Source organism: Opisthorchis viverrini (genome assembly GCF_000715545.1).
Source record: "Opisthorchis viverrini unplaced genomic scaffold opera_v5_345, whole genome shotgun sequence".
Classification (NCBI taxonomy): domain Eukaryota; kingdom Metazoa; phylum Platyhelminthes; class Trematoda; order Opisthorchiida; family Opisthorchiidae; genus Opisthorchis; species Opisthorchis viverrini.
Genome location: NW_008752001.1, coordinates 150,995 through 177,671, shown reverse-complemented (window position 1 = coordinate 177,671; position 26,677 = coordinate 150,995). Strand labels below are relative to the sequence as shown.

General features: G+C 44.9%; 3 protein-coding genes across 3 annotated transcripts in view; 2 read left to right on the top strand and 1 right to left on the bottom strand.

Moving 5' to 3' along the window:
* T265_10199 (hypothetical protein) overlaps positions 1-16,968 on the top strand; it is a gene marked incomplete at both ends in the record, with an annotated part of 28,086 nt that extends 11,118 nt beyond the window's left edge. Inside the window, one exon of the mRNA XM_009176499.1 lies at positions 16,833-16,968. Within this exon, the coding sequence (XP_009174763.1) occupies positions 16,833-16,968 (136 nt within the window). The remainder of the gene's footprint in view (positions 1-16,832) is intronic.
* The window catches only part of T265_10197 (hypothetical protein), a gene marked incomplete at both ends in the record, with an annotated part of 85,534 nt that overhangs the window by 35,499 nt on the left and 23,358 nt on the right, over positions 1-26,677 (bottom strand). Inside the window, 4 exons of the mRNA XM_009176497.1 lie at positions 4,781-4,859; positions 12,034-12,194; positions 14,916-15,128; positions 24,585-24,833. Of these exons, the coding sequence (XP_009174761.1) occupies positions 4,781-4,859; positions 12,034-12,194; positions 14,916-15,128; positions 24,585-24,833 (702 nt within the window). The remainder of the gene's footprint in view (positions 1-4,780; positions 4,860-12,033; positions 12,195-14,915; positions 15,129-24,584; positions 24,834-26,677) is intronic.
* Positions 19,379-19,567, top strand: T265_10198 (hypothetical protein; the record flags this gene model as incomplete). Its single annotated transcript, XM_009176498.1, has 1 exon — positions 19,379-19,567. One exon carries the CDS (start codon positions 19,379-19,381, stop codon positions 19,565-19,567), a length of 189 nt encoding a protein of 62 aa, XP_009174762.1.

Sequence of the window (26,677 nt, the reverse complement as noted above, 5' to 3'; positions counted from 1 at the left end):
CACCTTGTGGAACTAAGTTCCAGCTCGCGGGATCATTGCAGCACTGAAGCCCGACCACCACGTCAAGGTGGCTGCTTTAGGTCGGCTTAGATTCGGACGAATACTGCAAACCTCAAGGATAACGTGAAGTACCATCCGGCGTACCGAAAATGAACCAGCTAACGCTTTTTTGCTATTTAAAGGAGATACTATATCATCCCTTATTAGAAGCTGTTTGAATGCCTTCAGTCGCTAAATTTAACCTAACCAGCCAAATATGATCGATCGTGTCTGCAGATGCCGTAGTTACACTGTGGAATAACAGGGTGTTTTGGAGCAATAATCCACGAGCACTTCTCAAAACATCTCCAGATATCAGATCTCGTATCTAAACTCTGCCAGACAGGATCTCTTCACGTGATACCCATGTCATTAACGCTTTTAAAGTCCCTTACACATCAAAGTATAGCTACAAGGTTTGCAGTACAGAAGTCCCAGTCTTCTTTTACATTGCATTGGCTACTCAGTATTTCATTTACAATATATTTCAATATTTCATTGGATCGCATAATTTTACTAAACTACCATTTCATTGCACTTTGTGCGTACCTTTTTTTACGTTAAGTTTCTTATCGACCATACAGAGTCTATCTCTGATCGATATTTTGATGACAATCATCACATGTGTTCGGTTGTTTCCTCTGATGGTTTTAACCATTTGGGTCAACGTACTCACGTGACATAACCTATTGAACCTTTGAAAGTTCCTCTGTGTCATACACTCACTAAAAGTGACACCATAGGTGTAGCTAATGCACTGTGATGGCAATTTCCAATCGTAAGACATCTTACATCTTTACTTTGGCTTTGGGTTACGGTCGGCTTTTTGTGATAGGTTCCCACTGCTTCCTTTCTCCTCATTCTTTAACAAGGTACCTCTATCGATGGTTGTGTGACGGGTAGGCACCTACTGATGATGTATTACTGTCCACGACATTGAGTACATAGATATACACCACAGAAGCACTGTTGAATCGCCCAGATCAACTTCTCCCACTTCCAGCTAATATACGTCAAAGGTAAGTCTGCCCTGATTAATACTTAGCACCCGTCTGACTTTATCGTCGTACTAAGAGCTGAGAGTAGCGCCAGAAACCTGATTACTGGTTCGTCGCCTGACCGTCAGTTCCTAGCCAGATGGGACGGTAATCGGCATCCCTCAGAGGTCAGTTCGTCTAGGAAGAAGTGCGACATGTCATTGAAACTTGGAGAAACTGACGGATAAAGCCAGCGTCTTGGAGTAAGAGAAGTGCTGGTGCCTCTAAGTGTTTCCCCGCCGAATTTATTCCATCGCGTGGAAATTGGCATCGACAACGTGCATGTAGCACCACATTTGGAATAGTGTAAATCACCTGCAGCTTGCCTACACTACACACGCGTCCAAAGGATCAATCACTGCTGACGCGCAGATGTGTTTCGGAACCCAGTCGACCGTATAAATACATCCACAAAACTAGCTGCATGATTTGTGACTCATCGGCGAAGGCCAGTTGCGCGTACGAAGAGATGGTTGCGTAGTCTGATTCTTGATAAGCAAGAAAAAACAACCGTGAAGGTGTAAGGTGTTTTCGGTACTCCGGTTTGCCACCCGAGGGAAGGATGATGGCTAAGATAGTGCCAGGTTGCCGAAGCCTAGAGATAGTTGGGTTCCAACCACGAAAAGCGCGCTAACCGCACAGGTATCTTTGGATAAAGTGGTAACAGATTCCCTCTAGTATGTGATTGTTTCATCACCATGATCTTGTTATCCACATTTGATATTAATACTACCTACGAGCTTGACCACATCCGTCCGTATCCCATAACTTGAAAGCCTTATTGTGGAGAAAAGAAAAAAAGTTGACAGGAAAGGGACTTATTGCCAATGACAATGAAATTTGGTGAGCCGCAAAAATATGAACGTAGATTAGGATTTGTGGTGTGAGCACACATGCAACGAAATGCAACATTCTGGCACAAAAAGTTTTATTCCACTCGCAAAGGTTTTGCAACTGAGGACAGTGAGCGGCCAATGGGCTCCGCCACAGGAGCACACAAACGGCCCCCTCCCCACACTAAGGTCCAGTTTCCTCGTCCGCATACCGTGAACCAAAAGTGTGGCCCCAATTGGCACAACTTGTGGCGCTGAGCGAACTACAATGTTCGAATGTTCTTTTCTGTAGTATCAAGCGCCTGAATATTTACGGCACTTTGACGACTGCGGTATCGCTTTCGATCCAAACTAAGTTTCCATACTGACATGTTTGGAACTATCTGACTGCAATGAGAAGTACTCATTGGATTCTTTCTAATGTGTGCCCAATTTCACCCACCTCCGTCGGGATGTGCAGGTGCAAAAGCGCACCGATCAGGCCAACAAACTTTGATATTTAAATTAGAGATCCCGTATACAGAGGATCAAGATTATAAATGATTTGGAGAATATCACCCGCTTCCGAAGTAGTATAATCATTGTTTTCCAACTGAGAAGAGTAAGTAACAACCTTGATTCGAAGTAGCCAGGGCCTAAACGCGTTGACCAAAATATGGCCAGTTATCGCTATACTGGGCGATCCTTGCAGTGACAACATCAAACCGAAGACCAACGGTATGAAGGATTTTTTGCAATGTGCATCCGTCTTCCTCTGAAATTGGATTTATGTAGCAACACCAGGCTCGGGACATGGGTAAAAGACAGGCGAAGCACGATCGATCGGTTGCGGTCACTCTTGTTCAACTCAGCGGTAAGGGTTCGCAGCACTGCGTTTTTGGGTGTTGTAACAACATAAACAGACCTCGATAGTTAGCCTTTTTATCATGCTGACAAACGCATGGCAAGTACGTACCAGCTTGACGGCGCCATTTTCGCAGTTTGACTGAATAAGAAAGCGTAGTAATGCCGCATGTGCACTAGGTGATCAATACTAGGTTCCTATATGCATGATGCCAAATGAACAGAAGTTGAGACTGCTAACGCAAACGGAGGAAAGCCTCAGGAACACTGATTTACCGCGAATGTACGTCCCGTGATCACTGTGTCACAAAATCTGACAAAACAGTGCGCTGTGTTGTTTGCGGCATTTGCAGAGCAATGCTGTATACGTGATCGCAACGCTGTAGATAAATGACGACGGGTTGTCCCGAGATCTTGAGTAAGATTCAGCGACGACAGTTTCGCTGTCTCACTGATCGGTCAGTGGGAGAGTCTGCGGTTCACTAGGGTCAAAGGTTCCGCAAGTGTTACGCAGAAGGGCGCCAGCCTGGTGCGATCGGGGGGCTTTCGGGTTCTCTATGGATGTTTGACAAACAAGTCGGCCACACTGGCACTATCGAACACCCGGTAGTGGACTGGCATACTAGTCCGGAATTGCCCGTCACATCGGACTACGCCGATGAACCTTTGCGCACCACAGGTAGTGAGACATACGGTTTGTGCTGAGCTGCATTCGCAATTAACTTCGTACCCGGTGTAAGCCGGAGAGAACAAAAAATGAGAACGCACTGCTGATGTCATCAGAGTGCCGAAATGGTGGCCAATAATTGCCAAATCGCACGGGGACGACTGACAAGTAGGGATACACATTATGCACACCTAGTGTCCTCACAAGACGTATCGAAGGCAGATACCTATGGTTGGCTGGTGCTAGGTAGTAATCAGCTTCGGTTGATCAAAGAAACTACTCACAAGGTTGCGGAAAACTTTTCGGTAGCCCACGACCAGTTTCGCCTTCCTTCGGGCTAATCATACAGCCACAGTTCCTGAGTTTCCATCAGGTGTATGTTCTATCTGAAACCATCCAGCCAACGGGCGCGGTGTGCATGAGAAGAGCCTTTGTAGGATGGTGGTGTCGGATCTGTGGATGGCGTGCTGGAATGAGAAGAGCCTTTGTAGGATGGTGGTGTATGTACTTCAGGTGTCGGATCTGTGGATGGCGTGCTGGTTGGATAGCGGAAATCCTTACAGTGCACAATATCACGACCATCTATACGAATAATTAGTGTGCTGCACTGAATTTCCGGTGAATGCTGATAAAAGACAAGCCTTTCAGGAATATTTATAGTTGGACCAAGAGGAGATGCCGCTGAACCAAACGCTATAGTGAGCCAAATGTGAAGGTAAAACATAGTTGAATTTCTCCACCATAAGGTCGTTGAATGTGATTCTAGGCATAATTCAACTATGAACGTATTCGTTCAGAGGACGGCGTGTCTAATCGAGAAGAGGCGTGTTCAAATGCGAGGCAACCGGCTCGAGTAAAATGCATAGTGCCTCAGACACCAATGCACGACAAAATGAACTCAATATGCTTCTACGGGGTCAGCGGGATAGGTTGTTTTATACACGAGATAAGTCATTATATTAATGGGCGCTTCCTCCAAGATAAGAGCCACAAATTCACTTTTGGGTAAGTGGATCAGTTGACCATCGGCCTTTCATCACCCGGGAGCGTTGATAAGAGGCAGCTTCAGTGAAGTGGTGTTTCACTGGAAATCTGATCACCAGACATGACTGCGTAGGACTATTCTGATTGGTCAACCCCTCATAAAGCCCAGTCGTTTGTTTGCAAAGTAACTCCGATCTGAGCACCGAAGCACCTCGTAACAATATTTTCTACACGTAGCTTATTTTGCACAGCATACCTACGTTTCATAGATTCATATGCACAGAGAAGAACAGTTCAAAGTGAGTGCAAATAACCATGTTTATAAGACTACAACAACTGTCCTCTATCTAGCCCAGCAAGACAAAGTCTAAACCTACCAGACAGTCCTGTTCGATAGTTCTCATCAGGGCATCGTAGGTTTCAGCCTCGAGCCAAATTCCATCGGGATGCCTCTCTCTGCATAGGAGTTCAACGTGGACAAACAAATATTCAATGTGTGCAAGAGGCGAAAATGATAACCAGCGCACAGCGCAAAAAAATAAGACTAATTTAATGTGGGCAATTTGAAATTATCGTTCATGGTAACATTGTCTTAGATGAATAGGCGGATGAGGACAAATAATCACAGACCACAGATGTACTTTATAATTCACCGGAATAATTCAACTTTAGAGTACATATATATGGTATAGTTAAGCGCCTGATGGATTTAACATTCGCAAATACACACCAGAGTTTGATGTAGAAGGACTGTCCCAATCAGGTAATTTTGAGTTTAAAAGGACAACAAATGCGCCAACAGACGCCTGTCTAACAGTATTCAGGCTACGAGGAATGTTACTGGCGAGTGGGACAACTGGAAGATGGACCTGGTAACCTCATTCGGATCAATTCTTCCGCTGTTGGTGACTATAACTCCTGATAAGAGTTCCTATTCAACCACAGACGTCTCCGTAGAACTGAATGAACACAAAAGTGGCCGAAACGCCCTTAACTGCACCGATAAGAAGCAGAAAAATAAACCCATTATCTACAAAATTTACTGGGTAACCGATGTACTCATCAGGGTTCTCAAATTGCGATATTCAACTTTCCATTGTTTAACGCATAGTCCCCCCGAGAGAGCTGAATGTACTTTCCAACATTGGTACTGATTAATCACACGATATTACTAATCTTTCAGCTGTAACACCCTTTTGTTGGTTAGCTACCATGCCACTAGAAGAAAGCACAAAGGCTGAAATACCACCAGATTGTCCATATATGCCTTAAAGATATGCGTTTGCTCTCAATCCACAGGAGAACTGGAAACCGAACTTACACACTTGGTGATCCCGAATCTCTCAGTCCAAATGACATCCCTTCTGTTTTGTACCAAAATTGTGATAAGACTTACTGTTTTCAATCTCACTGTGAAGACGGATAAAGTACCCAACCCATGGAAATCTCCCTCATTCAAGATCCCTGAACGTGGTTTCTGTTCTGACAGGGCTAATCGCCTAAGTTTACCCGAAGTTCTCAAGCCCATTGTTGAAAACAAACGCTTGAAAAACCTGGACTAAAGTGCGGTCTGTTGGTGAAAGAGAACTGGTGTTGTTGTATTTTTCGAAAGCCGCAAACATGTGTTGACGTGCCAATATCCTTCCAGACACTGACTGGGCTACGTAATCCATGTTCGTTGGATGGAGGGGTTTTCAGTGATCAGCTATCAACAGTAGCAGGCTCGTGAGGGTTCGTCTTACTAACCAAACCGCTATCCTCTGTCAGTACCAGCAAGGTTTGCCGTAGTGTCACTCTCATCATCTCACTCGCTTGTGCTGGAAGGCTTTGTTCAATGAATATCTGCTACGTCTTTACGGGAAGTAGTTACGGACGGTGTTCCACTAGAAGTCGTTTAGTATTCTTTATCAATCCTCGTGCAAGTAAACCATTCAGCTGTAGCCCCCTTTCGGTGCCTAGTGCCGTGCCACTAACCACTTGAGCCATATCGCCCTGGTTCAAGTCAGACATTTATCATTCCTTTCTTGTTTAGGAGGCATTCTGACAAATCGCCAAACACTTTGTAATCTAGACTACTCCCGGAAGCAATCTATTTCATCCTAGTTTACAAGCCATGGATCAGATCAAATGAGGGTTTATGTTGTTACGTTTCGTGTTGTGCTACCGCAAATCAATTTGGCTGATTAGCTCTATTCCATTTCTCTATACTGATGTTTAGCGACACTCGCAATAATCAATTATCATTATGACTACTGTGAAGGTGAACATACTACTGAAACAAGTTGCGAAGAGATCCTTCCGTGTGCGAATAACTGTTAACCGTTGCACTCGAAGTTACTGATTATCGTTGACAATGTTAACGTAGCTCTGGTGCGTTGCTTGGTTGTTGGTCCGTTCCTCTTGCTTGGTAGTTAGATTGCGGATGTTTCGCAACCAATCGGGGTGATATCGTCGGTGCACTGTCAAGCTCAGCAAACAGATCAACATCCAAACGGATTACCTTTGCCCTATATCAAGGATCTCGCATAGATTGTCTCTTATCCCAGTCACCAAGTCTGTTCATCGACCTAGACTTTTGAAGACCCTCATTCCTCATCAGTAAACTATGTTGCCCAAATAGACCACTTATTGGTTTTCTCGTTGAACCGTAAAATAATGATACGTTTTCGGGTTTCCTCCCTCTCACTACTTGCAACTCCTAACGAATGAAAATCTGGCATTTGCACCGATAAGCGCTAGGAGATTTGTGTACGGTTTTGCTCATTTCTATTAGCCCTTGACCTTCATCTGTATTTCACATCTTCACATAGTCAAAAAAAACAGTTGTTACAACCTGCCGTAGACTGAAGTAAGAGATGGTGAAAGAAACTAGAGCATGTGATTGTTTTTTTCAACTGCATGTATGTAGGACTCTTAGCTGAGTAGCTTTTTGTTTCCTGTGAGTTGACGGTTATCTTGTCCTGATAAACCGATGACCTACAGTAACTAATCACTCAGAGAAAAATCGCTTAGCCGGATTTTCTGACGTCGCCCGTTACGCAAATCAGGGTGATGGACGCTAGCTGTCACATAAAGCAGGGTGTTTTATGGACGTGGGACTGCACCATACAGTTTCGTACCAGAAACCGAAGTAGCTCTGCCTCTCTGATAAATAGTTACTATCACTAGACTAACAACCGGCGTGTCGCAAAGCAGTGACACTAACAAAGAATAAAACAAGGCCGGTGTTAGCGGAGGGGGGAGCAACGGGAGTCAGCCAGGCGAACAAGACAACAGGCGACCGTGACAAAGACAACAGTGGGATCAAGATCAAACTTGTGATCACGATACTGAAAAATTCCTTAGGGGTTTAGAGTTTAGAAAATGAAAGCTGAAGATGACGATAATACTTGAGGAGTTTCAGGTCGTCAACGAGGGTCACAGCTGGCGAGAGAGACCCATATTTTCTTGAGACTACACCAGATACATTACTCGGCATAAAGCGAAACCAAAATAGGTGAGTATCACAAGTTATCCGTTTCTGAGGAACACCAACCGCCGGATCACAGTTCAACATGCTTTTGTGCGGACACATTACGAGGGAGCTAGCTGGCCAGTGTTGAGTACAACGGCAGCCGCAGATTAGAAACACTCGCAACGGCATGGTGAGAATCTTTATGGTCCAAGCATTCGTCACCATTCCGGGTGGTAACAGTACAGCGAAGGGGGGCGGTGTGAAGCATCTGAGCTACTACCCTTCTCTTCTGTGTGAGTGAGGAAACTAAAATTGAAGTAACGGTGAGTGGTGGTGATTAGAAGTTGATTCGGCTACTGCACGGACAGAGTCGAACAAGCTAATGGTAACTGTCTCTGTGGTTGTCTTGTTTGTCCTTGCCTGGTTCCCGGTAGATCGATCGAAGCAATTCCGCTACCTGTGTGTAGTGGTTGTATTGGGAGAGATGCGCTACTACTGAGCTGGAGACAGAAATGGTACCAGTACATTCAAGCCAACCAAGAGAGTGTTCACGTACACCTAACCATTCCACAACAGCAAGCGGAATAAATACAGAAAGGGTGGGGGAGGTAAGATGCTGCTGTGAAAGCAAATATTAATGAGTCTGGCTGCAAAGATTGTTTTATCAAGTGCAGCGACCATGTAAACTTAGGCAGCTAGTGATCGTTATCGCTTCACTCTAGGTTATATTGGTTACTCTGATAGTCATGCCGGAACGCGGTCTTTAAGAGACTGTAGAAACTGTAATTATTTGACTTTTATGCACTTGTTGCACAGCATATTTAATCGATCCATCAGCGTTCAGTTGTAGCACCCTTCCAGTACCTAGCTGCCATGCCACCCGAAGGAAGCACGAGGGCTGGGATACTGTCAGGTTGCCCAAGCCTAGACAGGGGAAGTCGAGTGGCGGAGGTCGGATTCGAACCGCGGACCTTCCGGTCGGTAAGTTCGCGCTCTAACCACTTGGGCCATCTCGTCCCGATCCATCAGACATGTCATCAAATAAGAAGTCTGTTGAAGTGGCATGTTGAAATGCATGCGTCAGTTGTCCAGGATTGTGTAATGGAAAAGATGTCTGATAGATTCGCACGAGCGTTGGGCTGGGCTTTGGACATCCAGGAACGCTAACTGACCTGAGGATCCACTATAATCTATGCATTATCAAGTGTTGCATTAAAAACTGCTAACATGTCCATATGACCAAGTCTCGCTAAAAAAAAACAGAGGTGATAACGCCTCGGATTAAATTTAAGTCAACTACTTCCCAGTTTCGCCGTAAACACAGTAGTAGGGCCTCCACTATCGGTCTGACAGTACGACTATCATTGAGTTAGAACTGCACGTTCAGTTTGGAAGAAGTTCCGTTACCAATCCCTTCCATGCAATTACACGTGCAATGTTTGGTCTCCCACAGGAGAGCATAAGTCGCCCAACCTCCTGCATTCCGAGAGCTCACAGTTGTGCGAAGCATACTGCATTTTGACTAGCTTTTTTAACTGGTTCCAAAAGAGTACGCAGGCGTTTCTTCAGTGCATGGTGCCGGAGGTTTATCACGTCTATTATGGTCCAGAGTTCAACACCAGGTTCGTGTTTAACTAGACCATGCCATCTCTGGACTGGTGTCAGACTCGAAGTGAAGCATCAGTGTTGAACACTGATGTCATGCTGACGATGATGATGATGTCAGACTCGATCACACGTCATGCTGACGATGATGATGATGATGATGTCAGACTCGATCACAATCCGAAGCATCGTTACGTGCGCCTTATCTTGGGGACAGTAGAGCGTTTGTTGTTTAGATGTAACCCGCTACTTATAAGGTTGCTGAAAAAACCTCGACAGCCAGATCACCGTAAACGAGATTCAGCTGGATTCAGTTGAGTCTCTAAGGATAAAAACAAAGTTGTGTGTATTGTCTTCTTCGTCGCCCGTCAGTTTTCTGTTGAACACTGATGTCATGCTGACGATGATGATGATGTCAGACTCGATCACACTCCGAAGCATCGTTACGTGCGCCTTATCTTGGGGACAGTAGAGCGTTTGTTGTTTAGATGTAACCCGCTACTTATAAGGTTGCTGAAAAAAACCTCGACAGCCAGATCACCGTAAACGAGATTCAGCTGGATTCAGTTGAGTCTCCTAAGGAAAAAACAAAGTTGTGTGTATTGTCTTCTTCGTCGCCCGTCAGTTTTCGGAATCAGGTAGTGATATGATCTGTAGCTTCCTCCGACATTCAGATTTATCTAACAATTGGGTTGGGAGACGATGATTTTCAAGAGCTAAATTTATCCACTGCACTAAAACGCTCTGTAAAGCCGAACAATAAGTATTCCCTATGCAGCTTCCTCCAGTGTTAGCTGCATCAAGTATTTCTCTGGTGCGGGCCAGGCTCGTAACTTGCGCAGGTGGCCCAATTAGATATGTAACCAACTGTCAGCTTCGATAAATACACTTGCATTAACACATGAATAAAACATGAATACAAGGGGTCAAATACGGACTCAGCTTGATAAACAATGACATCGCAACTATGGAAACCACGGAGCAAATAATCAACAAGTCAGGATGACATCAAGCGGAATTGATCGATGGATATTTCGAAGCATTGAACAAAAGGGGAAACAACCTCTAAGATGGAAATATATCAAAGAAGGAATTCCGCACTCGTCGCCTCCCCATCCAAGTTACACAAAGCCGTCCTAGTGACACGGAGAGGCTGTTACTGAGGAGGTCTGTACATTCTGCACTTCGAAGACAGTGAAGAAGCCCGGAAACTCCACAGTACACTTTTAAATCAAACGGTTCGAAGCAATAACTTGCAGGGAGTAAAAGAGTCATCCAGAACTGGTCAGTGTGCTTCGCGTCAAGCTATCTGCGTGTGCTAGGGTACGAAAATGATGACATAAAATTCGGGTAAGACACCCGTTAATGGCCGTGATTAATCCTCCTCTGATGGCCCGACACACCCCGAACACGCTGACGAACGAGAGGGCCGACACAGCGATATTGTCTATGTACTCCAAAATTTTGCAGCTAGATATACGTTTTCAGATTGATCAAACAGTCCTCAGTATGAGAGAAATCACGAAACGTTTGGGTGCTGTCGGTGCTACTCGCATTCCAAGATGGCGATCGCGTGATCTTCACTGCAACTGGTTTGGGAACACTGCAAAGTATGGCTGCAAACCGATGTCAGTGGAGATCTTGTTGTCAGTTTCTAGCCAGATTGCCTGAGTGAGTGTCTGAGATGTAGGTACCTCGGAATGATTGTAGTAAGCTAGCACTAAATCCCCTCCCCCGTCTTTACAATAATGCTTTCAGCGAAGCGTCGGTGTTGAACACCGATGTCGATGATGGCGATGATGACTGTTGAGTCCAGCTCCAGGGTGTCAAAACCACCGGCATTTGTGGGTGCAACCAGTGAGTGTCGCTTGCGATTGATAGCTCTTTAATGGTTAGACGGCTTGTCTAGATATGAATGGCTCGGTCGTGTTGACACAGTACATGATTCGATAAACCGCTAACTAAACCGATTCGCGCATTTTTCACGTGTTCATCAATACTAAACAGAAATCCCACGTCCCCCGCATTCAATTTGGAGACGTATGCCCTGTTGTACGCATACAAACAACGTTCTCTCAAATTTTCGGTTTTCATGTGGACACCTTATCAACATCATCTCAAGAAATAGAAAAGGTTATGGGAATCTTTGTAATGTGCTACTCATAAGGTTGCTGAAAATCCATCGACGAGTAGTACATTACAAAGATATACATGTATCGCGATATTTCAAATATCGTAGCGCCTGAAACATGAGGCGGCCTGGTGCAGCACATTCAGTTGCCTGAGAACATCATAAACGAGAGATTCAGCTGTGTCCCAGGTGAGCCTCTCGAAAGAACCAAATTGGTTTGCAAGTGAGTGCATATTCGCTAAAGTTATGGGAAATTCGCAAGCTGCGACTAATTAGTAGTGGGCCTCATTTCACCAGCCATATGCTCAGCTCAGTGGTCACCATTCTACCGGTTCCGTCACTAAGAACAACAAGAAACCATTGAGAAACAGAAGATCCAAATAACTCCAAACAATACCTCGAGGAGAACAAATGATTCTGAACGAGGGGAGAAAACTTACATAAAGTCCAGATCTTTCAAAGTTGGCGAACTTTTGGCCAGTTCTTTTGCGCTGGCTCGCCGTTTGTGCGTGGATCCTTTTAAGTCATACTTTTCGTGTATTTTTACCGAAGAAGGGAGTAGGTTGTTCATCACAACGAAACGAATGTTCTTTCTGGATGTCTGCATTATGGAAGAAAAGCAAGGTAGGGGTGAATGGGAGGTGTTCAAGGTCAAACTAAGATTGGGGCATTATGCGAGAACCGGGTGATGCGAGACCATTAGTTCACGAGGGATTCAGCTATGGACAGCCGGAATCGACTCACCTACTTCTAACCACCGATTACTTGCTGTTGCTCGTTAGAACCGCTTTTACCTTAGCCTATGTACTGTCCGTAGACGGCCTAAGGGTAGAGAATCCAGTAAAGTTGGTTCATTTATACTATTTATCTCATTTCATCCTATTCATTGAGGTTCGTTCTGACCGGAGGCATGCACGGGGTGGAAAATATCTGGATAACCGTTTTGCCTGGTACTGTCTGCGAGGTTAAGGTGGGAGAAACCACCCTATCTGTAGGTAAAAATCATCAGTGAGATAAGTTCCCGTTTCCCAATGCATTACTTTTCCGACTTTTTCTATCTTACTTTATGGACCTACCTTATCTTATACCATCAGCATTCAGAACCCGTGACAATGTCGACATACACATAGTTGTACAGAGATCACTGTTCAAAAACAAAGACACATAAAAGGCGGACAGGACACGATGAAACGTGACTTTCGTTTTGATACGCTCACCGTCCCAAAAAAGATATAATGCAAACGAAGTACTCGTCAGTTCAGGGATCAACTCTAAGTGAACGTTTAAGTCGAGAAATTTGGTAAAAAGAACGGTGGAATGTGAACGTCTCGATTTCGAAGCATTGTTACCCATACAAAGCACCACTGCAGACCACTCTGAGGCGTTGCTCGTCAACAAGACTGGGGGTCGCATTCTGGTCGTATCGAGTCAACGGTCAGTTGCCAATTGCTTTTCCGAGCGCCGTTTCCACAATGTCTCGTGGTCTACCTGTCCCAGCCAGCAACTGGTACAGAACGGCCTAAGTAGAACAGCNTACCTGTCCCAGCCAGCAACTGGTACAGAGCGGCCTGGGTAGAACACCTGATTCATTTGACAAGTCACCATAGTGTAGTCTTCAAAATGCTGCTATTGTGTATAAGCCACTGATGCTAACGTAGATTGATAGCAGCCAATAAGCATAAAGACCCGCTTACAGACAGCACCCGGCTTATACGTGACGATAAGCTCAAGATTCTTGGAAGTGAGCTAATGGTTACAAAAGTCCGCGGTTCATTCCAATGGTCCTCGAACCGACCGGAGCAAGCTGGAGTCTAGTGCGGGTTCATGGAGTAGTGGTTAGGCATTCACCTCCGAAGAATGGAGCTCAAAACTCAGCAGGGCTGAGCGAGGAGCGAATGAGGACGCCCTTCAGTCCAGATCTATCTGTATTAAGGTGAGCTCTGCGGGACTTCACTTAGGACCCATTCCAATACGGTCCAATCAGATGTAAGGTTTTCGTTTCTTGTTTGAGTATGATACCAGTCGATGGAAAACGAGGCTGTCTGACAGCCTACACAGAGCACCAATACTAGAGTAAAACAGTTCATCTGTCATCCAATAACAGCCGATTGAAGGAAAATCAAGTAAAAGTGGGTAAATTACTACTTCTCAATAATGACAATGATAAAATCGGAAGTCCCTGATGTCATCGGGCACGAAGTAGAGCACTCGCTGTGACTAAACACTCAGATGATTTACGCAACAGTGAGACAAGGTGAGTCACCCAAAAAAACTGGGAGAACCGTTACTGGCGAGTGACAACGGACCTCTACGGCAAACGCTAGCGAGAGTGACCGCTAACGATCTAAAACCGTCAGATGACGGTCATTCAAGTCAGTGTGATCCCAAGCCTAGGACGATGATCCTCCTGGCATCCAAACTTAATGGTGTCAGAGGGGCTTGATTTGGAATTATGACAACGCATCCTGTGATGTATACATTAGGTTCCGACGTCTATTCTGACCATATTTACGCAACCGGCCAGTTCAATTATGGCGTCACCCATTGAGCTGTACAAACAAAAGCGAGCACGCAGTAACGTAAAACACAGTGGTAGTTGATCAAGTGGCTGTTGATCCGTTTGCCCACCTCGGAGTAATTAGCTTGCAAACGTTTCGCTACCTATTGAGGGAATATCATTAGTGCTCGCACTAGTTTATTAGAACTAGGCACAGATTTAGCAGACGATCCTTAAAGGTATGGAGAAGTTGCGCCCTCATCGATCACGAGTGCACTCCACTCACTATTTGTTTTAGTATGGACATTGCATTTCTGTGTGGAAGCACAATCCTGGTTGGGCCACACAGTGCGCTCAGTGACAACTTCTTCGGGACTCTGTATACTGTAAGTTCCATTATGGAGTCAGTTGCGAAATTTCGTGAGCTGGATGGCGCGAACCAGCCGTCCTTAATAACCGAACATCACGTCAATTGGACGGACCAAACTGAGCTATGCCCTGATTGGTCAGAGTGTCAGCCAATCTGGATCTAGGATTTCTAGCTCGAGGCTTCTCGGCGCCTCACGGAGATTCTATCACAGCCTCGCGGAACATTCTGTGATGACTCTATCGATACGGTTGTAGTAATTCTCCGTCTCCATGAAGGGTTGTATGAGGCTACGTGCACTTTGATATACGACAGTGGGCGGAGCGGGAACCAAAGACAGACAGACAGTTGAACGACCAATCAGCAAGGCACAACAACATGATAGGTATCTCAGTCTGCATAAAAACAGATCGTCATGAATGAAGGTTAGCCAAGAAACATTGTACGCAACCACTCACCTGATAGCAGTAAAATCCGTGAAATTTGGGCAAAAGGGTCGGGGGATGTTGCCATAAATTCATAAAGTAGCTTGGAAGAAGAGCGCGTAGAAATTCGCCTTCCCGGTGCTGCACGGTTTTGATGATGAACTCATCATCCTGTGTGATGTAGAAGATTGATCCACTGGCACCCGGGTTAGATAATTCGCGTAGTTCTCGACTGCATATGGAATTCTGCCAAACATAGTAATATATAAGGGGGTTCGTGTTGAAGATAATTACAGATACAAGACGATTCAAGCAAGCAACCTAGTCGTGTTGGTGAACAAAGGTTACGGCATCTAACTACATTTTAACCATGATAACCGACTACGTCCAGGTCGGTGAGAAGCACGAATTTTGAATACGATACGTCAGGATGTCACCCTTATATCACACAGAACTGTTGCAATCAGCCACTCTCCGTGAAGACCATAATTTATAGAAACTACAGCTGTGAAATTCGAAGCATACAGATGAGAGTTCACAGGTGCTCCGGTTACCATCTCCCGTGAACAAGATTTTCTTTTCATAACCTCCTCAGCAGCTAGCGTAAACATGTGAAACGGAAGACGAAAATGGTAGAGATTACTGTCACATTTGCTTATAGCAGTGGAAAGTGCGAAATTATCGTCTTGCTGAAGTATTTCCTCACACTTTATGCTTAGGAAGGAAGTCGAAACATCTATGAATATCATCACCCCTATTCCCGTTGGACTCGGTAGCACTGTGAATCATGAAAAAGCCACAGGGGAATTTTATTTGAGTTGGTCAAACGCAACAACCGTGAAGGGGGGAGGGGGTTTGCCGCACTTGTCAGTAAACAAATGAATGAAGGCGCATTATTACGGCACGAAGGCACATTATCTGTGTTACCACCCAGAGCTATGTCGGGTGCGTATCGAACGCGAACTGACCGGGTGTTCTCATCCACACCGATTCCAGAAAATGAAGCAAGCAAATAATTGAGGAAGAACTTGAGTCCAAATCGTTTGGATAGTAAGCAGGGCAGGAATAGAGTGAACCCGGTGCATCACTACATAGAAGTCAGACAAATACACACACAGATATCCTCGGTTAAAGTAATATGGTTGTAAATCTGTACATTACCAGACACCGGTGTGTGATTCAAAGTTGACCCATCCAGACGAGGGTAAAACATCTATTAGACAATGCTGTCTAGTCAATAGAGCATACACAACCTGAAGTTCTGCATCTCTTGGTCCTGCTACCAGACAAACGACCCTTGCCAATCGCGTGGATTATGATGCAACCGTGATCATACATGAGTATTGAATAGATCAGAATTTATTATCCGCACCACACGGTCTGATATCATTGAAGACCTGAAACATTTACATCAATAGGAACTTAATGATAATAAAAAAGCTTACACCTTAAGGTCTATTTGCATAAGATCCGTAAGCCTACTGTGCCGCTCTGTCCAATCATCCCCATGTGCAGGTTCCCTTATTACTTACATACCAAATGGCTTGGGCCAGTAAGAACCCAGCTGAATGGGCACAGTTTGAAACGCACATTTGATTTTGTGAATGTTCAGCTGTAGCACCCTTTCGGTGCCTAACTGCTATGCCACCGGAAGGAGGCAAGAGCGCTGGAATACTGCCAGGTTGCCTAAGCCTAGACAGGAGAAGTCGAGAGGAAGAGGTCGGGTTCGGACCACGAACCTTCCGGTCAGTAAATTCGCCCGCTAACCACTTGAGCCATCTCGCCCCCAAAACCAGACAATAACTAATTCTGATGTCAAATAACTATGCTAATACCTTTATTGATGAGCTATACAAAACATAACAGACTTAGGACTTCTATTGGACAGCTTCTACCATCTACTCAGATAATGCAAAACAAACGTTCGATTTCTATTTAACTACATTATAGTTATGACAAGTGGACGACATCCTTGGAGACCCTAAATGTGACCAAACTCATTTTTATTGACAGGAACACGCTAACACTAACTACTTTTTTGGAAGATCCGCTGCCGCTGCTCGCCAAAGTCGATGTTCTTTATTAGTTTGCTTTTGATCGCGGATCCACATAAATGAGGCACCTCAGGATTCGTAATACCGAACAAATCCCAAACTGGCTAGGGAAATTAGGTAGTGACAGTCCAGGAGTGCAATAATGAAACATCTAAGGAACACAGAATGCCGGCCAATACCTTTGGAATAGTTTAAAGTTACTTTTACATCTAAGCACGGCTAGATCCTGAAGTTGCTTCAGCAACTTCAGGACTCAAACAAAAACAACTGGTTAGTAATTTCACGCTAGCCTGACGATCGGATATCACAATCCCAGTTAGTTTCTGGGTTCTTTCTTTTATCATCTACTACGTGGAGGGAAACCAATCTCATTCAGATCATGTCTTACCTTATCCCACTCCACATTATATCCAACTTACTTTTTTCCGATTTTTACGATCCCACTGATATCCACTCGAATATATTCACTACTATCACGATACCGACTACTCTGCGCTTTCAAAGCTTTGTCATCCATGTGACGTGACCCTTTGAACTTTTCCGAAAACCAGCTGTGACAAAGTTCCGCACGACATCACAGAAGTACGTCTCTGCACAACGCATCTTACATTATAGATTTCGCTCTTGTTAATCTTATCCCCCCCTCCCGGGGCGAGCGTCCCTTCAGGAAGAATTCGCGAGTCATATTTGTGGTACAGTGAGGCTTACACATGAATTACCTTCACTTTCATTGCGATCGTCAGCGGATAGCCATAAATCGGTAAGGTAGCACCCGATTCGACATTGGCCGGGTGGTTTTCAACGCTCCGGTGATCAGAATCACAACGGTATGTGCCTGGCTGACATGCTCAGACACTCTTTGGTTCAAACGACAAAGAGTGTGAAAATTGAGTTTGTACACACCAAGAAAGAGGAAGTCTCAGAGGATCGATGGCTATTGTGTAAGGACTCGCCTTTGTGTTTCGAATCAATGCGTCGGACGCAACATAGCTATGAGTGCAAACTCTATGGATGAAAACGACAGACGCCAGTGCGGAATAAAATGTAAGTGAACGTAGGAGACAATCGATATTACAGCACAAGAAGTATTGATCGAACGGCCGGGTGTTGCTGATAGTGCTGTTCGAGCGTGTGTACTGATGTGTACACGTTTAGGTACGCAAAAATATGCAGGGGTATCGACGGTGCAATGTGTCGGGAGTAATGGACGCCAAAAAAGAACAATAGAAACATTCGAAGTGATAAGCAACTGTTGAGACGACCTCTCACCGGCACCAGCAGCGACAAACTAAGCTATCGATACTTCGACCGCCAATCACAAGTCTCCGAAGAATTGATGAGTGTTCGTGCTCTAGGTCAAAGAGCTGTAACACGTGTCGTAGATGATAGAACCTGTTATGCAGCTCCCAGTAGGTACCTACAGGTAACAGTGCTGGTGATACAATATACCTGGGGCCTATCTTCTGCGACCACAGTTTAAAGCTAACCTAGAGGCCATTTATCTGGCTATCTGATGAATACCATGATTCACAAACCTCGCTACAAGGAGTTCACCATGACCTTAGGAAACCGATGCAGCGGAAACAGCATTGTACCGATTTCTTTATACAGCACTCGTAGCACGCTCAAAAACGTAGTTGCCGAAGGAGTGTTGGTTTTAACGGTGTTGTATTGTACTACGTAGTAATTCACCACCGAATTCGCGCTTCCAAGTCGAGGGGGAACCAGAGTCATCCTTCATTTTGCTGAACGCGTTTTATGTTTTGAATGTGATGATATACGTTTGAAATTGATGAAACAGTCTACCACTAGTTTCGGTCATTTTAGAATTTGTTAAATCGCCGCAAGACCCTGATTTGTATAAACCTAATTTGGTACTTGAAACATTAGATCAAATATATGCGGAATGATACAGTCAAGGGAGTTTCCAGTTCATTGAAGTCCTCAATTAAATCTACTGATGACATAAACGAGTGACTCATTTGAGTCTCCCATTTGCAGAAGAGTGTGTATTTTCACATATTTTTACCTTAGTGTTCGAGTATCAAACAAGACTGATGAAAGCCATGAGACTAGCCTGGACCTCGAAAAAGTGAAACCGGTTAAAGAACGTTGCGTAAAATGCACAAGACCGGTAAGATGATTCACAACTCTGTTCACACAGTTCACAAAGGAAGAAAAGCAATCTAATGAACCTTAGTTAATTGTTCAACTCAAATGTTTGGAATTCGGGTATTGAAAGACTTAAAACTTGGTGGCCTTTGCCAAAAGGCAGAATTGTAGGAGTACTCTGAATTCCGTGGGGAACAGCTTCGAAACGAGAATGGTCTTATGGAATTCTTCGCGATAGTTGGGTAGCAGGAACGACGTTGTGTAAGCCTCGCAAAGTGATTTTGACTAGATATAGAGATATACAGAGCAGAATAAAAATGCGGTCTAGAGATGGAACCAGACGGACCCAAACTGGTGCTCCGCAGGAAAAGCAGCGCTGGAACACGCAAGACCTTCGTCCGTTTGATCGGTGATGAGGCGGCTAGTCTTCACCAACTTTGTTCCGAAGCGTTCACCAAGCTACCGAACCCACAGAGTCTTCCCTATTCCAATGCAAGCAACGCCGTGCACCCTGGCTGAACTCATGACGGAACTTGGTTACACGTCTTGTAAGCGGTGTCACTAAGTTCATCAGACACGGAGGTAGCGAAGAGGGATCAGAAATTCGAGAGTTCTCAAAACTATGGACTGTACTAAGCGATGTGCTTGCCCATAGTGTGTGGCACGGCAGTCGATGGCGCAGACGGCACCATGATGGGAGGCGCACGCGAAGTGACAAGAAAGTGCCTGTCCTGGTCTACCGGCAAGCGCACTTTGTACCACCGCTTCAACCACGATAACATTGGGACGACAATCTATTCCATTATTGCACAATCTAGCCTAGTCACCAGAATTTACTGTGAACCATGCATCTACCAAAGTCGGTGCTACAGAACCCCGACCAATGAATGAATTTGAAGCAAGCAAAAACATTGGAAAAGGTCTCCTTGTCGGCAGTGCGGAAAATAAGCTGAAAAACACAACCGTCAATGCTCATTTCTGATGATTTCTGCTGAACTGTTTGGTGTCGTCTGAAGATTTCTTTGTCCAACAGTCTTCTACCAATTCTGGAACCGTTTCATACAACACATTAAATGCGATGGGCGTTATGCGGTATTCGGTTAACTCCTTCTCCTCTTCCACAGTCCTATAAACACCGAGTGTTTCAGGGGCAGTGTTCGGCAAAATTGGTAAGGACCTGCAAATTCAGGTCAAGCAGTCCAAGAAGCCATTCTGAGTTTTGCCACGGTGTAACGAATCGGTGCGGCTGAGCTGTTCCTACAGATTTCTCGGGCGAACCGAACGGATATCAACAGTGCTGGGAGTTTGTCACGATACTTGCTTTCCTGTGAAAATCTTGAGGATCTACCGCCGGACGTATGGCTCAATCTCAAATATGCTTTCAAGTCTGCTTTCTAATAAATTCAGTCCGAAGCTGTGGCACAATTGACCAGAAGCTGAATTGGACGTGGTAGGAGCACTCATCGCGCCGGTGCTCTATTGTGAGCAAGCCAAACAATATTTAGTTCTACGTCCGTTACTGTATTTCAGTTGGTTGAATAGAAATGATAGATTAATAGTAGCAACACTGACGGGTGCTTCTGCCTACCTGGTCTTCAATGATATGACGAAAGTGGCAAGATCCAATCTTGTAGTGTATCATGACAAGCGATATCCCCACGTTATAGCGAGTCGGTATTTTGTAGATAGTAGTTCTAAGGAGAGTAATCTGATCAGTTTGTCCGAGACTGTAGGTCTTGGATTTTCCCCATTCGTTCTAAGATAAGCATTCTTTAAAGTGTGTGTGGATGTATCGGGTGGTGCAAAAGGCATCAAAATGTATTTGTTAGGGCACTTTCAACCTTGTCCCTGGACTTATATTCACAGATTCATTCAACTAGCGCCAGTACAGAACAAAACTAGACAGAATGATGTTATCAGGGACGCCGAAAAACTCATCAAAGACCAAGTCTCAGCCGTGAATGGTTTCCGCTGCGCTAGGGCGACAGTGTTATAACGAACTTCAATGGAAGTGTCGAGTGAAGGTCATCACTCAGTCTTTGAATTGGGTGGTGTTATTCGTTAAAATATAACGAAAGTTGGTGTTAACCATATCAAGAAGAGCATACAAACCCGCCAGTATCAAGCAACTTACTTCCGTGCCCCATTTCCCAGCATAGTGAACTGAGACAAAGGAATGGTTGCTATGTATTCTTCGACAAACTGCATGTATGCATTGGCTGTACAATCAAAAATTCATTCTGCGCAGTCTATTGCAAAGCGATCCAGCTAAAAATCCACCGTTTGAAATTCGTGAGGCTTCGCTGGTATCAATTTTCATCTGATTTGACGAAAGTTTGGAGACTACATGTTGACTGCAAGCTTTTAGATATCATGGGATGAACTTCAAAAAGAAGCTTATCTTAGTTCAATAGTTTCCATACTTGGACAGTTGTGGTTATTTTCTCTAGACGCTGTAACGACATTCAGCGTTCCAGTGCAACTGCGGCGACCTCTCCATGGACGCCGTGGCACAAGAGTGCCATGAGGTTTGATCGGAACGCTATACACCCCAGCAACGCAGTGTTAAACACTGCAGTGCGCCTTGCACAACCAAGTATAGGATGATGGCGGTGGGAGAAAACACGATGACTGCTGAACAAAGGCGCTACCATCGTTGTTATACCTGAAACACATCACGAATTTGCGGCCCCAATGAACTGAAATGGAGCAATACGTCCACCTAAGTCCGCTCACCACGGAATGTAACCATTTGTTAGAAAACTTGCGACCCTGACGTAGTGAGGTTGACGGCCGCCTGGAAAAGGTGATCGTCGGTGACCAGAACACAAGTTAATGAAAGCACTATGTAATATGCGACACTGTTGATCATAGAGAGACTATTTTTCATTATAGCTTCCAGACTATTCCATGTTTCCCAGAAAATTTCGGAAAGCACTTATCTATGGATTCCTTTATATTACTAAGAATCAGTATTGGTTGATTCCATTTATCCGGTTCATGAGGAAATCTTGATGCGACGAATTCCTCAATCAGGTCCACTTTTGGCGCTGTGAGCTAGAGAATGACCGATCTTTCTGGAGCCAAGAAAAAATGCCAGAGAGAGAGAGAGAAGGAGAACAAAGAGGCCAATGTCTGGCCCAGCAGAGCCTAACAAGGCTCGCCTTAAAAAAATCCGATAGAATTCTTCTGAACTGGAAACGGTTCCAGCTTTCCCAATAAACGAATGGCTTTTGTACGGAAGAAGCTTCGATCCCATTCAGAATGGAACCATTCCAAAGGCTGTGGAATTCTCGGGAAATGAAAACCTCCCTGAGTGAGCAGAGTTCACCAATTTGGAACCTATAAGAGGAAAACTGGTAGCCAAACATTCATAGTACGTAAGTCGTGACTACTAATTAGTCTCCCGTTCAGACGCGGGACCCAAACAAATGGGCTGATTCGCCGAGAAATTACGAATTTCACTTAACCCGGCTTGTCATACATCCACTCCAAGTTGGTCTCCAGAGTGCCCGAACTTCAGAACTCCTTACCAGCATGGACTCCTCGACTGTTGTTGTATAGGCTCAAATCAACGAACTCCTTTGTCTTTTGCGGACACGATATAAAGACAAATGAGTCCACCTGACTGGCTACTTTCGCGCTGCTGTTGCTAACTGCAGAATCACTCCTATCGTCTCCGGTGATAACTAGGCCATTGAAACGTGAAAGTGTTGCGTTTTAGATCATACGAGTCACGCGCACCACAGCTGATTAGGTCACCATAATCACTCACGTGCATACAATCGGGACTGAGTGGAGATCCCTGGTAATCACTGCGATCTAACGGCACGATCCACAATCAAGCAAATCCAAACTTAGTCATGAAAAGTTATCTTTGCGCATTCAGGATGCAAACGTTATCACTAAGTCAACATCTGTACAAACTGCACACAACAGTATAGTAGCCAAGTCATTACAACTCAATTTGCCAAAATTGAGGATGTTGGAGGAAGGATAGTCATGTGCTGAAAGTGTTGAACTGCAAGTAAAATGGAGTGTAAGGTATCCGGCACAGCAGTCTCGTAGCCTCAAAAACAAGGAAGGAGAAACGCCAGCGCCCTCCGAAGCTGCAAAAAATATCACGTTGATGTCATTAACCATAAGAACATATCAGGATAAGTCAATCACTGACCGCGGAATGGAACAGAACGCATGGTGTCCCTGGAATTCGAACGCTCTCGCTTGTCACATCGGACTGCGCCAGTGAAACTCTATACAAGAATGGCTTATAAAGGAGGATCCCGGAGGAGAGATGCGCCACTCAACGGCAGTGCTCTGTGAAAGCAAACAATCTGGTCACCCAGACATTTCTGTGGTCTGACAACACCGATGAGTATGACTGACCGATAGGCCAACTTTACTTAAAACATGTGCCAATCACATCAGTTTAGCTGAGCACACAGAATGTCGAACTGACAGTAGCCCTTTGTCCACTACTACATCATACGGGTTTACTGAATTTACTCACTTCGATTAATCGAGAAACGTTTGCAACGAAATTGTCAAGCTCAGTGTACAATTCATGTTGGCATTTTTCAGAGTTTTCCTATTTCATTAGTTTTACAAGGCAGCTAATTTTTCCAGTGGGTGTTTGATATGGGAACGACTAGTGTGTGATGGGACTTGTTCACATCAGCCTCATTCGTGTTATCTTAATTAACAATATCAGATATCTCGGTGTGCGGCAAAAGCGCCTCGCTATGCACGAAAAACATTCGTAGCAGGGGGGCAGCCATCTTTACGCTGCACAAAAGGGGTTGTGCTTTAAAATTTCGACTGCGATTGTATTGTTTGTAGAAAAAAGATCAACGACTGGCTTTGTTCGGCTTATGGGTGGCACCCATGATGCGGGGAGGGAGATAGATTAGTTGTATTGCCCGGAATTCGCTTGGTTGTAACTGTTATCTACCAAGCAGATATGAACGACACGAAGGCACATATGCACACGAGATTGCACCAGTAATTGTATAACAAGCCAGGGCGGGAAATTATGAACTTTCCAGTGGACGTTTACCATAGCTTCGTTGAGCAATTTTGCTCAAAACCTCCGATCTTGAGGTAAGATGACCATTCAGTCCATCCGGTACATGCAGAGTATACCCACCGTATGACCCGTATCGACTGAATTCGTAAACCGGCTTTTGAAACCACGTGATCATTTTTTTCACAAAGCCTACTCAAACGTGACGCCACACAATCACACTTTGCGTGATTGAATCTGTTGCTTAATGACCGCACGAAAAAACAAGGCGAGTGAATGTTGAGATCTGATCCGAACGACTGAGCAAAAAGCATGACTGTGATGGGCACTACCGAGGCAGTCACTTTCGATCAGTTATATGGTATCAAATTAATGTGATGGAAAGCTGAAATCTATGTGTAGTGAGCGAAGTGATGCCACTGAAACCACCTACTCCTTAACGGAAGTGAGAGATGGAGGGAACAGTGACAAATCAAGGACTAGATGTAGTCGGATGAGATTTGCTATGCTCACCAGGAAATCACGAATGTCCAGTTTGTACCGCGTTCGAAAGTTGCGAAATGCAATTGGGGCGTAGGTCTTGAACCGGAAATCTGACAGTGAGTGGGCCGGGGTAGTTTTGGTCCCACAGGCAGGAAACTGGACGGTGTCGATAGTTTGGAAATCACGGTACAGCACATCGCGATCACGTTCCTTCTGAATCGAACCAATGTGGTGTTGAATACCCAGCTGTAAAGCCTGCTGGATTTCGGAAGTGGGTTTCTATGTGATGTCGGGGAACAGAAAACACGAGGTTATGACAAAAGGGGGAACGCATTAGCGGCTTACAGAGAGACCACCTTTAGAATAGATCAATTTCGGTCGTCCAGACGGTCACTCAAACGGTGAGTATATGAAAACTTGGAAAATATAGGTCATCTCGCAAGACGAAATATGTTGCACAAAGAATATGAATTTGTGAGCAAAGTGTCTAGTTGCACGACAACAGAAGAGATGAACTATACTACTCAGCGGCACATATTATATCCCGTCATAGTCACATTAATCGGATACTTTGAATGAAGGGCAACGTCCTGTCACAGAGTAGCTGGAAAGGCCCGTGAATGCGGTAATGCTGGTTTCAGCAACTGTCATAAAACAGACGAGAGTTTTTGGGCCGACTTCGAATGCACAACCAACTTTGTTTAAGCGAAAGTTATACCCGAAGGACTGTGTATATTAGCACGGTCAGACAGATGCTGTGTCCAGGTTTCTAGCTTCCCCGAGGCTAAGTAGACGAACAACTAATAAAGAGGTACCAGGTTATGGATCACAGCCATGCATGAGGGAGTCATTTTCACAATGTCTTTGTAGTTGATTGCCAAACCATCCATCGCACCAGAACATCCGTCGAAAAACTCCTCGAACTCAACACAGGGCAGCCGAACATAAGAACAGTGGGCCAGACAAGTAAGTTCATTTACACGGGAGTGGTTTTGTACCTGTCCAAAGACCATTTACCCAGGTTTAAATATCGACCCCATCAGCAGTAATGCGGAAGACAGCAACAACTGATCAGGCCATGAAGTAACCAAAGGACTAACCAGCGGTCCGATTCGCCTGCTGTGGGCTGCCTGCCGGGACGGTGAGTAACGCACCCAAACAGCAGTTGAAGACCCTGACCAGTACGGCTATGTGACACAAGCTTTGGTATTCACTCAATCATATTCACTTGTTAAACTGTTTTTCTAGTTCCGCCTCTTGCACGTTATTACTCTTCTTTTCCTGCCGCCACGGACCATAGCAACCAGAGGCACCGTATTACTGCACACAGACCACGGATTAGAAACAAAACGGAACACTGACCGAAAAGTGGATACACGTAAACAGCGGTCAGTCAGTCTATCAGCTATAAACCATATACCAAGGGTACGCTAGTTGCACTGCCACAGTTCCGGTCCCCGGAATCTGGGAAAACAAGCATGGGACACAGGACCATGAACTGGAAGTAATGGGAAGATCAGTTAGTTCGGGAAATTGGACAGCTACGCATTGAAGGCACTCTTGACTGGGTGATTGAGCCGTCTTTCAGTGTCTCTAACCATTGGTGAGTAGAGTCTTGAGGTCCGCACTGAGAGAAGCGGCAGTTGTTGGGTATCGAAGGTAGCGTCGTGATAAATTAGGTAATATATATATAATATACGTTCAGCTGTAGTACCCTTTCGGTGCCCAACTGTCATGCCACACGAAGGTTGCACGAGGGCTGGGGTACTGCCTGGTTTCCCAAGCCTAAACATGGAAAGTCAAGAGGTAGAGGTCGGGTTCGAACCACGGACCTTCCGGTCAGTAAATTTGCGCTCTAATTATTTGGGCCACCTCGAACAACGTTCGAATCCGTTCCCTCGAGGGACTGAATAAACCCAGAACGGGGAATGTGAAATGAGCCAGGGTAAATGATAACAAAAACTCATCTAAGGAAGCACTAAGCTACGGTTAATTCGCAATTCAATCTTTAATAGCAGTTCAGGCAACACGCTCTTGAATGGACAGAGTGATCGCCTTGGAAGATGGGTCAACAAAACAAACGTTTATGGATGCAAAGCCTTTAGTAATCTTTTGAACGTTCT